The sequence below is a fragment of the Carlito syrichta genome, unplaced genomic scaffold (genome assembly GCF_000164805.1).
Source record: "Carlito syrichta isolate Samal-C Ts95f unplaced genomic scaffold, Tarsius_syrichta-2.0.1 Scaffold230150, whole genome shotgun sequence".
Taxonomy (NCBI): Eukaryota; Metazoa; Chordata; class Mammalia; order Primates; family Tarsiidae; genus Carlito; species Carlito syrichta.
Genome location: NW_007174246.1, coordinates 179513 through 192850, shown reverse-complemented (window position 1 = coordinate 192850; position 13338 = coordinate 179513). Strand labels below are relative to the sequence as shown.

Sequence of the window (13338 nt, the reverse complement as noted above, 5' to 3'; positions counted from 1 at the left end):
TCACCCCCCCCCCCCCCGCCCCCCCCGGCTTGGAGCAAATGTTTACAGGCATCTGACCTTGGCTTTCCTGTCATTAAAACCCCTAGCCCAGCTTACAAACTTGCTGGGCTTCTCACTGGTATCTGTCCACTCCTAGTCCCTAACCGTGAAACAAGACTTGGGAGGATAAAGGCTGCCTCCCTTTTTCTGGTGATTTCATGAACATTTCTTTTTCTTTCTCTTCTCCCCTTTACTAGTATGAAGAAGGAAAAAAGCGAAGGAAGCCTAACTATAGTAGTGTGGACCTCTCTGAGGTGGAGTGGGAAGACCGAGATGATGTGGTGAGTGATTTGTTTTCAAGCCTCGTGGAAAAGGAGCTCCATTGTAATCACTTCTGTACCTGAGACTATCCCAGGAATTGGCCAAAGGCCCACCAGTGGGACACCTGGCCACCAGAGGGATGTGGAGACAATGGGCCTTTTTACTGTGTTTGAAGTTTTATGACCCTCCTGCCGGTCGGTTGGACCAGTTGCAGACAGGCTAGCCACCACCCTGCTTATGCAGCCTGCTAAAACCATCCCTTGGTGATCACCTCTGCAGCTGATTGATCCCCTCTGCAGCTGATTGATCCCCTCTGCAGCTGATTGATCCAGCCTCCTCCCCAGGGCACTTGCCAGGACCTGCCATCCTCAGCAGAGCACTCCTGGGCAGCAGAAGTCTCTGTATGATGCAATGTCAGGTGCCTGCAGGCCAAGGAGCCAGGTTCCTGGGCAGCAAGAATTCACCTGTCAGAACCCCATGGGCCAACTCTTGTTTTCAGAGAGTGGCCCAGGGTTTGCAGGCCCACTTTCCTCCTGCATGGTTGGCCGTTCATTTCCCATACCTTCCCAGCCCTTCCTGTTGCTCCAGCCTTGCTGCCCTAGCACCCATGCCTTTTCCCCACTCAGATTTAGTCTGTAGTACTCTTAACGAAAGCTTTCCCTGTGCCTACGACTTAACCCCATCAAGTCTTCTTGTTACTTCCTCAAGTAACTGAGATGGGAACACATGGACTATTTTTATTTAAATAGCAGCTTCCCAGGTGTTCCCATCTGGGTCCTTGCTCTTCACTCTGTCTTATGGTATCTCTGTGTCAAGGCCTGGTTTTTCTGCTCTACCCTCCCAGATCTGTCTGGGGTCCTTTCTTAAGTTTCATTGTTGAGTTAGCATTGTTTCCGTCTCTCACTCTGACCTGCTTTCCAAAGGGATGTTGAGGAGACCCATTTGAAAAACCATACTGGGTTCCTGTGCCTTCCAGACACCGGGCCAGCATCACAGCTGTCTTGCTGCAACTTTCCTTCTTTCTACATCCCCTGCTCCCTGCAAGGGTCTCAGCCAGCATAAATGTCTGATTTTCTTCCTCGCCTGTAAAACGCAAGAGCCATATCTGTTTTAGAAATTTAACCTCTTTCCTCTTTCATCTGGTCTCTTTAAACCCAAGTTCAGACAAAACAATTTTGCCATTTGATAAAAGCTACTTCCTTGTTCGCACTCTTTCCCCAAAGGCCAGTGGTCTAGCTTAGCATCAGTTCAATGACCTGGCAGAATTTTATATCATATTGTTCTTTGAACACTGTCATCAGGATCCTGTCAGTTCTTTGGGTTGTTCTGTACCTAATGTACCCACCCAACCTTAGCACCTTTGTGAGGCGTGCTGCTCAGGCCTCAGGCCACCAAGTTCAAATTCCATCTTCTTTGCTCTCTGGCTATTTCTCTTGACTGAGTGATTATGCTCCTCTACATCTCAGTTTTTTTTTCTTTTTTTTCTTTTTCCCAATAAAATGAGTATGATGGCAATACTCTTCCCTTATAGATCTGTTGTAAAGATTAATTGTATTAACGTACTGAGAGATATGAAAGTACTTACACCATTGTATGGACACAGTGGATGCTATATGCATGGCAGTCATTATTGGTGTTATTCTTATCACCATCAGTCCTCAGGTGAGTCTCTCATGAATAAATGTCCTGTGGATTTAGTTACCAACTTGACTCGTGAGTCTTTGGAGGAAACTTGCACTGTTGTCCTTCCTCTTTTGTCTTCACTGTATTTGTTGCTTTAGTTTTGGATCCTTATGTTTTCTTTCTCAGATGGCTTGAAGCATGTCATCAACAGGTTTCTTCGCCTTCCCATCTTTTGCTTTTAACTAATATGGAAGGCAGACTTGATAATGCTCTTCCTTACCTCAGAGTCCTCATGCTCCAGAAGCTCACCCTCTGCTACTGAATGCTAAACTGACATTCTTGCTTCTCCTTCGCATGCTGCTCCAAGAAGTTTCTTACAGGGCTCACTCCAGTGATCACCTGTGCCCTGGCTAATTTCCAGTGAGCTCATATCTCCTTTTACTAATCATGGATTGGAAATGTTTTTTATCTCTTTTTCCTATTTTCCTTTCCCATCAGAGCTGAAGACATTAGATTCCCAGCCTCATGCATGCGCTTAACCTTCATCTGACTTGGAGTCCTGAATTCTGGCTGCCCATCTTCAGAGTTAACACCAAGCAAGTCCAATGCTCTCATTTTGCACAAATTTGTCTCTGGTTGTTGCTTTGCTTTGCATCTCTTGTTGCCTTGGGAGTGCTATGGATTTGAAATGTGAATTCTTTCTCTATCAACATATTTGACTTGGGAAAACCCAAACCACTCGTTCTGTCCTGGAGATTCGCACCTCGTTGACTGACAAATTCTGGAATCTGCCACAAAGCATCTTTGTGAAGTATGCGTAAAATGTCTCATGCCCATATGTTGGCCTTTGGGGGTTTTCACTTAAGTAACAGAGGATAGATTTTAAGTCAAGATCTGGGAAAGACCCTGTAAGCAGAGCTGATGAGGAAGAAGCAGCAGAGTCTGCCTGGCTGCAGAGAACTTCTTGGAAGGAGAATCCTACTTCTTTAGGAAGTAGACTCCTGAGTTTAATGACCACATTTATAACATATACTCTTCATACTTCCAAAAATGATGGAAGTTTACATATACCGTTAAAACACACACAAAATAGACTGGCTCAAATTAAAATATGAAAAAAATAGAAAAACTTAAAATGATTTAGAGAAGTATGAACAGGACTTCTGTCCCAGTCTGCAGGATGAGTTCAGGCATCACAGCTATAATACAATGAGTAGGGCAGATCTTTGGGGGACCCATGAGCCAGCAGGGTAGCTTGGGACACACATAACCCAGTTTGGATCACCAGTGTAGTTGCCCACTGGGAAGAAAAACTTATTTTTTAAAATAGTGTTTTGGGTTATAAATTTCCAGCAATAGCTAAAGGAATTAAGTATGATTTTTATTTTGTTACCATTACCTTTGAGTCATTCCCAAGCTTTCCATAGTGAACATGATTATTTCTATAAATAGAAAAAACTCTTATAAATAGTAATAATGACCCTATATTAACTCTTCCTATGTGTCAGTAGTGTTCTAAATGCTATATATGATTGAACTCATTTATTTCTCACAATGGTCTTATGAATTAGATATTATTTTTATCTCTATTTTACAAGTAAGGAAACTGAGGCAAATAATTGATATAATGGTCCAAGGGCATACAGCCTGAATTCTGACTCAGGCAGCTGGATCCACAAAGCTATGCTCTTGGCACTTGGCTAATTCATACAAAGGGCCCTTAAATCCTTAATTACAAGGGTCTTTGGAAACTCTATGCCAGAATCTCAAAGTGTATGGGTTATCCTTCCTTGAGGGGTACAGAAATGACGGGGAGTTCCTTGCACATAGTAGCTGCTAAACAAACATTTGTCCACTTGGTATTGTTGAGAATACTGCCTCATTGATTCTATCTTGAATCCAACTGAACTCCCTCCTGTTGCAGTATAAGCCTTTTTTCTACTTTCCTCTCATCAACTCACATTTCATCTTTCCCTTGATGACTCTGATGGAAAATTTCCCAAGTCTTTTCTTCCCAAAACCCTATAAGGCTTTTTCTCCTGGGGTATATTTCTGAGACCTCTGACTGTTTAGTTTACTTTTCTTGACATCCTCTCCAGTATTTCTCCAGATCATGCTTGAGCCCCAAACCCCTAAACCTGGCAGAGCCCACCTTGAGAGCCCAGGCTAATGCATAGAATGAGAGAAACAGGATTTTGTTGTATAGACATTGTATAGATACTCTGTGACTGATGTATGCTGGCTGAAGCTTGCTTGGGAATGACAGCCCTGTTTATCCACAGCATCTCCTGTCAAACCTGCTAGCTTGTCAAGGGATGTGTCTCATTAGGGGCTTGGAAGTGCACGCTGCCTCTGCACTGAGAAAGGTGAAGCTCTTGTTCTAATGTGGACAGTGAACAACCCTTAGGACAATGAGCCATCCTTATATAATTATACACACAGCCTAAGGTGGCCAGTGAATCTTGGGGGAATGCTTCCTCAATGAGCTCTTACATGGAAGGTCAAAGCAGCAGGCTGATGGTGAATCAGGAAGCATGGCCCCCAGCTATAACATGGTTGGTAGGAAAGTGAGTGCTTTGAGCAGTCATTTCAGGAGCTTCAGCTTACAGAAGAGAGACAGATTCACCAGGGGAGCACATCTGAACTGGACAACACAGGGCCGAGAGCAAAAGAGGGTAGTTCCCTGAGACAGGAGGTCTATCACTCACCAGACTATTGTTTTCAGCTTGAGGAGGTTTTACCTTTTACTTTACTCACTGTTGTGCAGGCTGCTCTAATGTTCACTGCATTGTCACACTGGCAGATGCTCGATATCTAATAGGGAAAAATAAAGGCATGCCATTGATGGTTTAATTTGCTTTTCTTTGCCTATGTGTTAAGTTGAACAACTACACATGTGATTTTTAATGACTACATAATATGCTAACATATGGGCACACCAAAACTAGTTTAGAAATTTCCTTCTGCCAGGCTGCTTTCATTTTTCTAGTTGTTCACTGTTGTAAATCCAGGCAGTGGTGAGTTCAAAGGATATTTGGAGAGCTCCAGGCAGCACTGTGGTCTACTTCCTTCCTGCCCTAGGTGGGTACTGATAGCATTTCTGTTCCCCATCACCCTTGGCTGTGCTTTGGATTCCTTTGCCATCTTAAAACCTAGGGTTGCCACTGACTTTGTGATTCTGGACAAGTTGCTCCCCTTTCGGAACCCCAGTCTCCTCCAATAGAAAAGCAACATTTCTACAATGCTCCAACTTCACGATGCTGTATTCTCAGGGGGCGATCTATTAAAAAAATCACCAAACCCCCTTTCTTCCTCTGGCAAAGATGACAGAAAACCACCTTCCCATCAGTCCCAAATGACAGCACCTAGAGATTGTGGAAGAATCTACTGGGAGGTTAAAACCTCAGACTACTACACGGTCAATTTTTAAAACATTTTCTTGGATTAAAAAATTCAGATATAACAATACACTATTTTTATATTAATTCTATAGATATTTAATTTTGTCCAAGTGCTTTCTCTCCTGATTTGGGAAGTAGAGGTTAAGGGCATGGACTCAAGAGGCAGAAGCTGTGTTACCTTGGCCAAGTTTCTTACCTTTACAGCTCAGTTTCTTCACCTGTAAAATGGAGATAATCGTGGTATCTGAAAGATAATTCTAGAGTTTTAAAATCTGTGTCTGACACATAGCAAGAGCTCAGTAAACACTATTTGTCAATACTATCTCATCATAAAAATCTAATGAACACAGTTTTTACAGCACCTGACAGGGCCCTCAGGGTCTGGGAGTTCTCACTCAGCAATACTTTTGACAGAATGAATGAAAGAGGAAGAAACTGAGCCACAGAGAGGTCACAGAACAGCTGGTTTGTGTCAGTGGCAAAATGTGAACCTTAATATCCTAGGTTACCTCTCTTTATCCAGAGCTGTCTCCTTTTCAGTAGGTGCCCACCTGCAGGTGGTTAAGAACAGTAATTTTAAACCTGAGGAGTTGCGAGAGAGGTCACAACATCCATAAACAGCAAAGGAAAACAATGAAATCTACTGAAGTAGGAGATAGAGAGGGACATCATCAGAGCAAGATGTATTTCTCAGATGTCTCACAATCAAAAAAAGTTTGAAAAATATTGATTTAGAGCTTGGGCATCGTGTGAAGCAAACTAGAGTTTGAATCCTGATTCCTTAAGCTATTGAAAGGCATCGGACACCACATAAGAGTGAGGAAGATGATAATGAAGGTGAAGATGACAAAGATGCTGTTGACGATGGTGATGACGGTGGTGGAGGACATCTAACCTGTACTGAGAGCTTAGGATATATCAGGCACTAAATATTGACTTGTCTAATCTTCACTATAATTTAATGAGATAGGTGCTGTCATTCATTCCATTTTGCAGAAGAGACAACTGAGGCAGAGAGAAGGTAAGCGATTTGCCCAAGCTCATAAAGCTCTGGCTTCAGAGTCCATTTCTTAACTACAGTGCTATCCTGCCTCACAAGTAGGTGTTCCATAGGTATGATCAGTTTCCATTATTACTTAGGAAAAGGGCAGGACTAGAGGAGGCACTGGTGACCCTGGCCTTGGGCCCTCCTGGCCCCTGTGCCAATTGTTTTCTGCTACTGGGAGTTGGAGGTGAGGTGGCCCAGAGGCATGGAGAGGCTTACCTAATCTCTGACTTGCCTGGGGAATGTGCGAGGGAAGCTCCCAAATGGCTTTAGGCAGGCACTAGAAAGAGGAAAAATGAAAACCATGTTCAAGATAAATCAAGCCGTTCTTAAAAGTTAGAAAGTAGACTTAATTAGGACCAGCTCTCCCCATCCAAAACCACAAAAGTTAAAATGGGAAAATATTTCCAGAAATGCCCATTATGTGTTGTTAAAAAATATCTCGAGTAAAATATATGTTTTATTTTATACATGCCTCCAGCTAAAAATTATGCTTTTACTCTCTCACAGAAGATGGGAACACGAATCCAAATGTAGACAGTCCCGAATCAAATTTAGGTGGCCTGCTAGCGTTGCAGTTTTCTATCGGCCAGATCTTACTCAAACTCCTTGAAGGAAAAAAGAGGGGAAAGGATGAAAACCCAAGGCAGGGGCTGGGAAAGAGCCCTTCCTGACAGGCTGTGGCATGTCAGTGTTTGCTCCTATTCCATTAAATGGCCTTCCCTGTCTCTTTCATTGGTGCCCATGACGGCACATCTTTCATCGCCGTGTCTGCTGTCCTCCTCTGAACTCAGGGAGGGGCCACACGTAATTAGATGAGGTCAGCCAGGGATGGGGGAGGTAAGCCAGGCTCCCTGTTCCTAAATGGGACCTCCAAAAGTCAGATACCAGGTCGCCCCTGTTCACTGCCCCGTCAGCAAGGCCATTAGTTGGCCCAGATTTCTCAGAGCGTTTGAAGATGATTCATGTTATGAAAAGTTAATCCCTGTCTTCCAAATGGTTGATCTTTTTTTTTTTTCTTTTTAACTACTGTGTAGGAAAATGTCTTTAACTTGATTATGTTTTGAAAAATGATTTCTCCATGACAAATCAGTACCCTTTTTGAAAACGTAACTTGTCCCTGGCGATATTCTTGCTTCGTGAGTGTTTTAGTAGATTGCTGGGAGTTCATTCTCTGACTCAGGATTCATCAATATAGTACAGGCTTTTTTGTTGCTGTTGTCCTGGAGTTTGCATGCGCTCCCCAAATGGAAGTCAAAAGCCATTTATTTGTTGTTGTTAGTCTGGTGTCTTACACTGTACAAGAGCAGATGGGTGTTTTCTTCTGCAGAAACTCTGCTTTAGTGGTTTGAGTATAATAGGGAAACTCTGCTGCAAAGTCACCCAGACCTGCCCTATTTCTGCTTTGCACAAGCCACCAAGCCACCAAATGTTGCTCCAAACTGAGGGGCCAAGGTGTCCAGGTTCCCAGAGAAGAACTAACACACCAATTTTCTTTTATCATTTTAGTTAAGAAACGCTATGGTGAATCGAAAGACGGGGAAGTTTTCCATGGAGGTGAAGAAGACAGTGGACAAAGGGGTACATTTTTCTCAAACATTTTTTTGCTGCTTAATTTAAAACAAACCACTGTGAAAAATTAGCTTTGAAAGCTCTATCTGGAATAAATATCTTTCACTGAGATCATTTTTCTCTTGTCTTTACTTATCTCAAACAAGATTCATGTAGTACTGTTAACCTGATCATAGTGTGTCCATTTATTTTTATTTATTTCTGAAAATTCCACCTAGCAGACTAACCATGTTTTCTTTTCTCTACGACTTTTTTTTTTCAATCTAGAAACGGGTTTTGGTGATGACAAATGACTACTATTATACAGACATCAAGGGTACTCCTTTCAGGTAGAGCTGACCATAATACATGGACATTCCATCAGACCCATCAGTTGTGTTTGTACAAAACCTGCTGAAGCTCTCAGAGCTCATCATCTGAAGATAACCAAACACCCTGCCGAAAGGCTAGAAAGAGTGAGGAAGGGGCTTTTCCCAGGCTGTTTTTGTTTTTGTTTTCTAGAAGGGGGGAGATGGGTCAGGTGTACCTAAGAAAATTCACTCAATTTGCTATGGCTTTGCATCTCATTACCAAGCAGATAAGCTCTGGGGATTCCCACAAAGGGTGGAGATGAGTTCAGAGGGTTACCAGGGTCCTCAATCATCTAACTTGCTGCCTTGTGAGTTCCATTTTGCTTTTTATTTCCATGACCAAAAAATAGTCCTTCAAACATGGGGTAGCATAACCATCTCTCCATGTTGTGCTTCTGTTTCAACCTCTCTGAACTGTCCTCTGTGCTTGTCTACCTTTGAATCCTGTTGTTTCTCTTTGTAAACAGTCCTGAAAAAATGGCTTTGCCTCATTGCCTGCTTTCAGATGCGTATGTAGGATTCTAAAGTTTCCCACTTACTATTAATTTAGTGTTGCAAAAGATTATTTCAGGGCTGCTCCATGTTCCTGAACTGGTATCTCACAGAGCTAAGGAGAGAAAAAGTTGACTGAATATAGATTAATCTGAAAACTAAATTCTAGCATCATTGTCATGTATTGTCAAGGATCATGCGTGGATTCCATTTAGAACCAGGAGCGATCAAGGAACACAAGAGCCACTAAGTGGGTTTGCCAAATGAAGAGACTATGTTTTAAGAACATAGTGTCTTACTTTAGGCAAAAACAAAAAGAAACTTACATCAAGTCAGTGAGTGTGAAAACCCTATTAGTCTAGGGAAAGGATTGGGCAGAGAAGCCTGCAACAGCATAATGTGCCTGCAATCAAGTGGTAGTATAAATTTTTGTTTTTGCCCTTGAGAAAGGCTCAATTATCCCCAGTCCCAAACCCTAGGGACTGGAAAGACCCATCTCTGGCTGAATGTAGAGCAGAGGAGTGTAAAAAGCAGGGCGTGTGATCCTTGGAGGGCATCCGAGCAAAGGGCTTGCTGAAAGGACAAGCAGTTTGCCACAACTCTTTAAAACACACACACAAAAGCGGCCAATTGCTGCTGGCATTTCCAATCAGAAATTACTTTGAAGCAGCCGATTGAACCTAAGAAAAACCAACACCAACAATAATCAGTGGGGTTTTGAAAGTAAACTGTTGGAAAAATTGTTTACAGAACATGGAATGGAAATGTGAAAATGGAAAATAAAAAAATCTTAGCCCACAAGTCTATTCCAGTTGATGCCATGGATGTCAAGGTCTGCTTTGTCTCTCTGCACAGTTTAGGTGTGGCGCTCTCCAGGGGCCATGGGAAGTATTTCTTCCGAGGAAATGTAACCATCGAAGAAGGTAAGATGCCGCCGGGGTCCTCTCATCCTTTGCTGTGGGAAGAAAGCTCCAGAGCCAGCTATTAGGTTAAAGGAAGAACTTGTTTATCTGTTTAAAGTTCTGATCAATCCCTTGGGCATTTGACTCAAATCAATGCCCACTTGATATTACCTTTCTTGTCTGTCATACTTAGGTTTCAGAATGGTGGGAACCCCAACTAATGGTTAAGATTTAATTTACTTATATCCTCCTTTAATGCACAAAGTTGTTGAGGCAACTCATAGAATCATTCACCAAGTATACTGTTCTCCTGCATAAAAATTAGTATTGGGAGAAGTACAAATTAATGCAAAAACTCAAGTCCAGAGGAACACATAAAAACAAAGATATGGGAGCCTTTGTCTCCTACACAGTTGAGTCACAGGTTTCACAACAGCCCTGGTCCAAAGAGAAACATGACCATGTAAATGATTTACACAGGTTAGTAGGAATAAGTACCATCTTGAGGTTCCCAGATCCTCTTGTCTTCATAAAGCAAAGGTGCACAGTAAATTCCAAGTAAACAGAAGCCGTTGTTACAGCACTTTAAACTTTAAAATTGCAGTCACATGTGCTGTCCTTTTCATCACCCAATGACCCTTTATGTAGTCCAGAGAAATTACCTTTCCCAGTAACTTGAGCTCACAGATTAGAGTGGGTATGGTCTCTGAAGGGTGCTACTTTCTGAGTGGCCTTGAGTGAATCACTTGCCCAATCTGGATGTTAGGTTTTGCATATTCACAGGAAGGAGGTGGACTCTTTCTGGGAGTCCCCAGGGATGACAGCCAAGAACAGGAAGGTCAGTTATATGCCCAGTTTTAGTTGGTCAGAACTTTTTACAAATGAATGTGATGAACTTCCAGAAGATATGCCATCCATTCCTCATGTAGATGATGTAGCAGAAAATGAAGAATGAGATGCCGAGTCCCACAGACAGCCTTCTGGTTTATTGTTGGCTGTCCCTGCATTGTTTCATGGGTATTGTCTGTTGTCTCCCAAGTGATTGTAAGAGCCTGTGGAACAGAAAGTAGAGGGACTCACTCTGAACTGGGCAGGACTAGAGTGTTCCCACCACAGAGCTAACCCTGTGGTCTCTCTTCCCAGAGACAGGCCAGAGAAAGCAGGCACTTTGTGTCTTGGGCAAGATACTCTCCAGGATGTGTTCTCAGAAATCATGTTTTGACTTCTAGAATTTTCTGGCTTTATAGACCTTGTTGTCCCTGTGGATATCACTGCTTATGAAGCCAGAAAATTCATGTCTAAACCATCTGAGGTCAAGTTGAGAAAACAACTCATGGGCAGAACAATAACAGGAGAGGTTATGAGGGGATTACTTGTCTCTCGCATGTTTTTTCCTTTAGTCAATTCCCCATACATGAGCCTGTCTCTCCCTCCCTTTCTCTTTCCTCTCACCTCTCTGTCTGTCTCTCACATATATACAGTTGTTTTGCATTGTCTTTTGGATCATTTTTTAAGCCACTATCTTCCTCCTGTATGTTCCACAGCTGTTAGTCTGAGCAGTCACATAGAGCGAATTTCAGAACTAACTGTAACCACCATGCAAGAAATTAGTTTGAAGCCTCAGCAAGGGGGAGAGTGACTGGTTATCCACACAAATGAGGTCAGATCTTCCTCTCTCTGCTGGTCCTCTGTAAATAAAAGGACTTACAATTCTGCCAACTTTGCTGAGTAATAGAGCCTAAGTAAGCCACTTTCCCTCAGGCTAGCTAGTAGAGGGTCTTGTCATCTCTGAAAACCATGACATGATTATTGTTCTCTTCTGTTCTTGGAGAGAGAAGGAGTTCCTTGGAGTTGGCAATCACACTTCTGTAGGATCTTTAATATGAAATTCTTCCCTACAGAATGTAGGAAATTTCCACACACTTTGCCAATGCCAAAGACTACAAAGATGGTGAACTGGTAGATTTTGCTAAAAAATGTAAGGAGTCATTACTGAGGTTGAAAGTATGGGTTGTAGTTCTACCTGTTGAAATTGTTTCTCTTATGAATCTCCTTCAGCACTTTGTATCTTACATATGTACTGTACACAATAACTGTTCAATAAATTAGAGCTTGTGCCATTATTGTCAACAGTACCAATCATCAGTAGATGTGATTTTATCAGAAGTATCAAAATCAAAGGTGAGAGAATTAGAGGACAGTTTAATTCCCTTGATGCCCTAGGAACTCAGAAAAGAAGCAATGAGAAAGATCTTCCCTTCAGGGTCTCATCTATGGGTCATATGAAATATAGCCAGAATGGGTTTTTTGGATGAAGGTTGACTGGAACTACAACTAGAAAAATGAGTAGAATTGACATCCTTAAATAGATATGCTGGGAAGGTACAGTCCCATCTCAGGGCCTTTGCGAGTGTTAATTCTTTGCTCTGAGCACCCTCCCTATTATCTACATGACTTTCCTTAACCTCCTTCAGGTCTTTGCTTAAAAGTCACTTTCTGACATATACACGATGGAATACTGTGCAGCCATAAAAAAGAACAAAATCATGAATTTTGCAGCAACCTGGATGGAGCTAGAGTCTATAATACTAAGTGACCTCTCACAGAAACAAAGATCTGAGTACCACATATTCTCACTCATATAGTGGACCTTGATCATCCAATGTGCTACTATAAGAAAATAACTGACAGTGTTGGGAAACTATGGGGGGAGGGATGGGACTATTGGTAGTAAACATCTGTCTGGAGATGGGGAGACACAAGTTATCAACAAGGGGGCCTGAATGAATCATATCTGTATACATAACCCTTAACTGTACCCCACAATATCAAAATAAAAAATATCGATTAAAAAAAAAAGTCACTTTCTGAAATACAGAGTGGGCACGTGTGTATATGTGTGTGTGTGTGTGTGTGTGTGTGTGTGTGTGTGTGTGCACGCGCATGCATACATAATCCTCATTGCAAGTATATGTAATAGTTATATGCATCTTACTAAAAGAATACAGATGAAATTATAGGTAGTGACAGATGTTTAGCTTTCATTGTATGCCTTCCTATAATAGTTGAAAAATTTCATGCCACTTGCCTAGATTTAATTAAATTAAAATTAAATATATTTAAACAGATCCATGATATATATGTAATGTGTATATATATGTGTGTATATTTATATTTGTATATGCATACACACATGCATGCACATACACTCATGCATGCTTGCACACATGCAAATACACACACACACATACACACACACACACTTTTGTAAAGTATATATATTTGTATATGCATACACACATGCACTCATGCATGCTTGCACACATGCAAATACACACATACACACACACACACACACACACACACACACACACACACACTCTTTTATACTTCAGGTTAATGACATCACCTGAAGTCTATTAACTGCAGTTTTGTTTTCTGATCACTTCTTGATTGGGTTATTCACTTTAGTTCATTCAAAATGCTCTTCTACTTTCATGATTGGCTTGTTATATTACATTGGACCAATTAATTACCCTTTTTTTTTTTTTTTTTTTGAGTTGGAGTCTCACTCTGTCGCCCAGACTGGAGTGCAGTGGCCACTCCCGGACACTGCAGCCTCAACCTGCTGGGCTCCGGCAATCCTTCCGCCT

At 41.9% G+C, this 13338-nt stretch overlaps 1 protein-coding gene across 1 annotated transcript in view; it reads left to right on the top strand.

Moving 5' to 3' along the window:
- CACNA2D3 (calcium voltage-gated channel auxiliary subunit alpha2delta 3) overlaps positions 1 to 13338 on the top strand; it is a 198457-nt gene that overhangs the window by 54634 nt on the left and 130485 nt on the right. Inside the window, exons 5-8 of the mRNA XM_008051748.2 lie at positions 237 to 320; positions 7879 to 7950; positions 8209 to 8270; positions 9639 to 9706. Coding sequence (XP_008049939.2) covers positions 237 to 320; positions 7879 to 7950; positions 8209 to 8270; positions 9639 to 9706 — 286 coding nt within the window. The remainder of the gene's footprint in view (positions 1 to 236; positions 321 to 7878; positions 7951 to 8208; positions 8271 to 9638; positions 9707 to 13338) is intronic.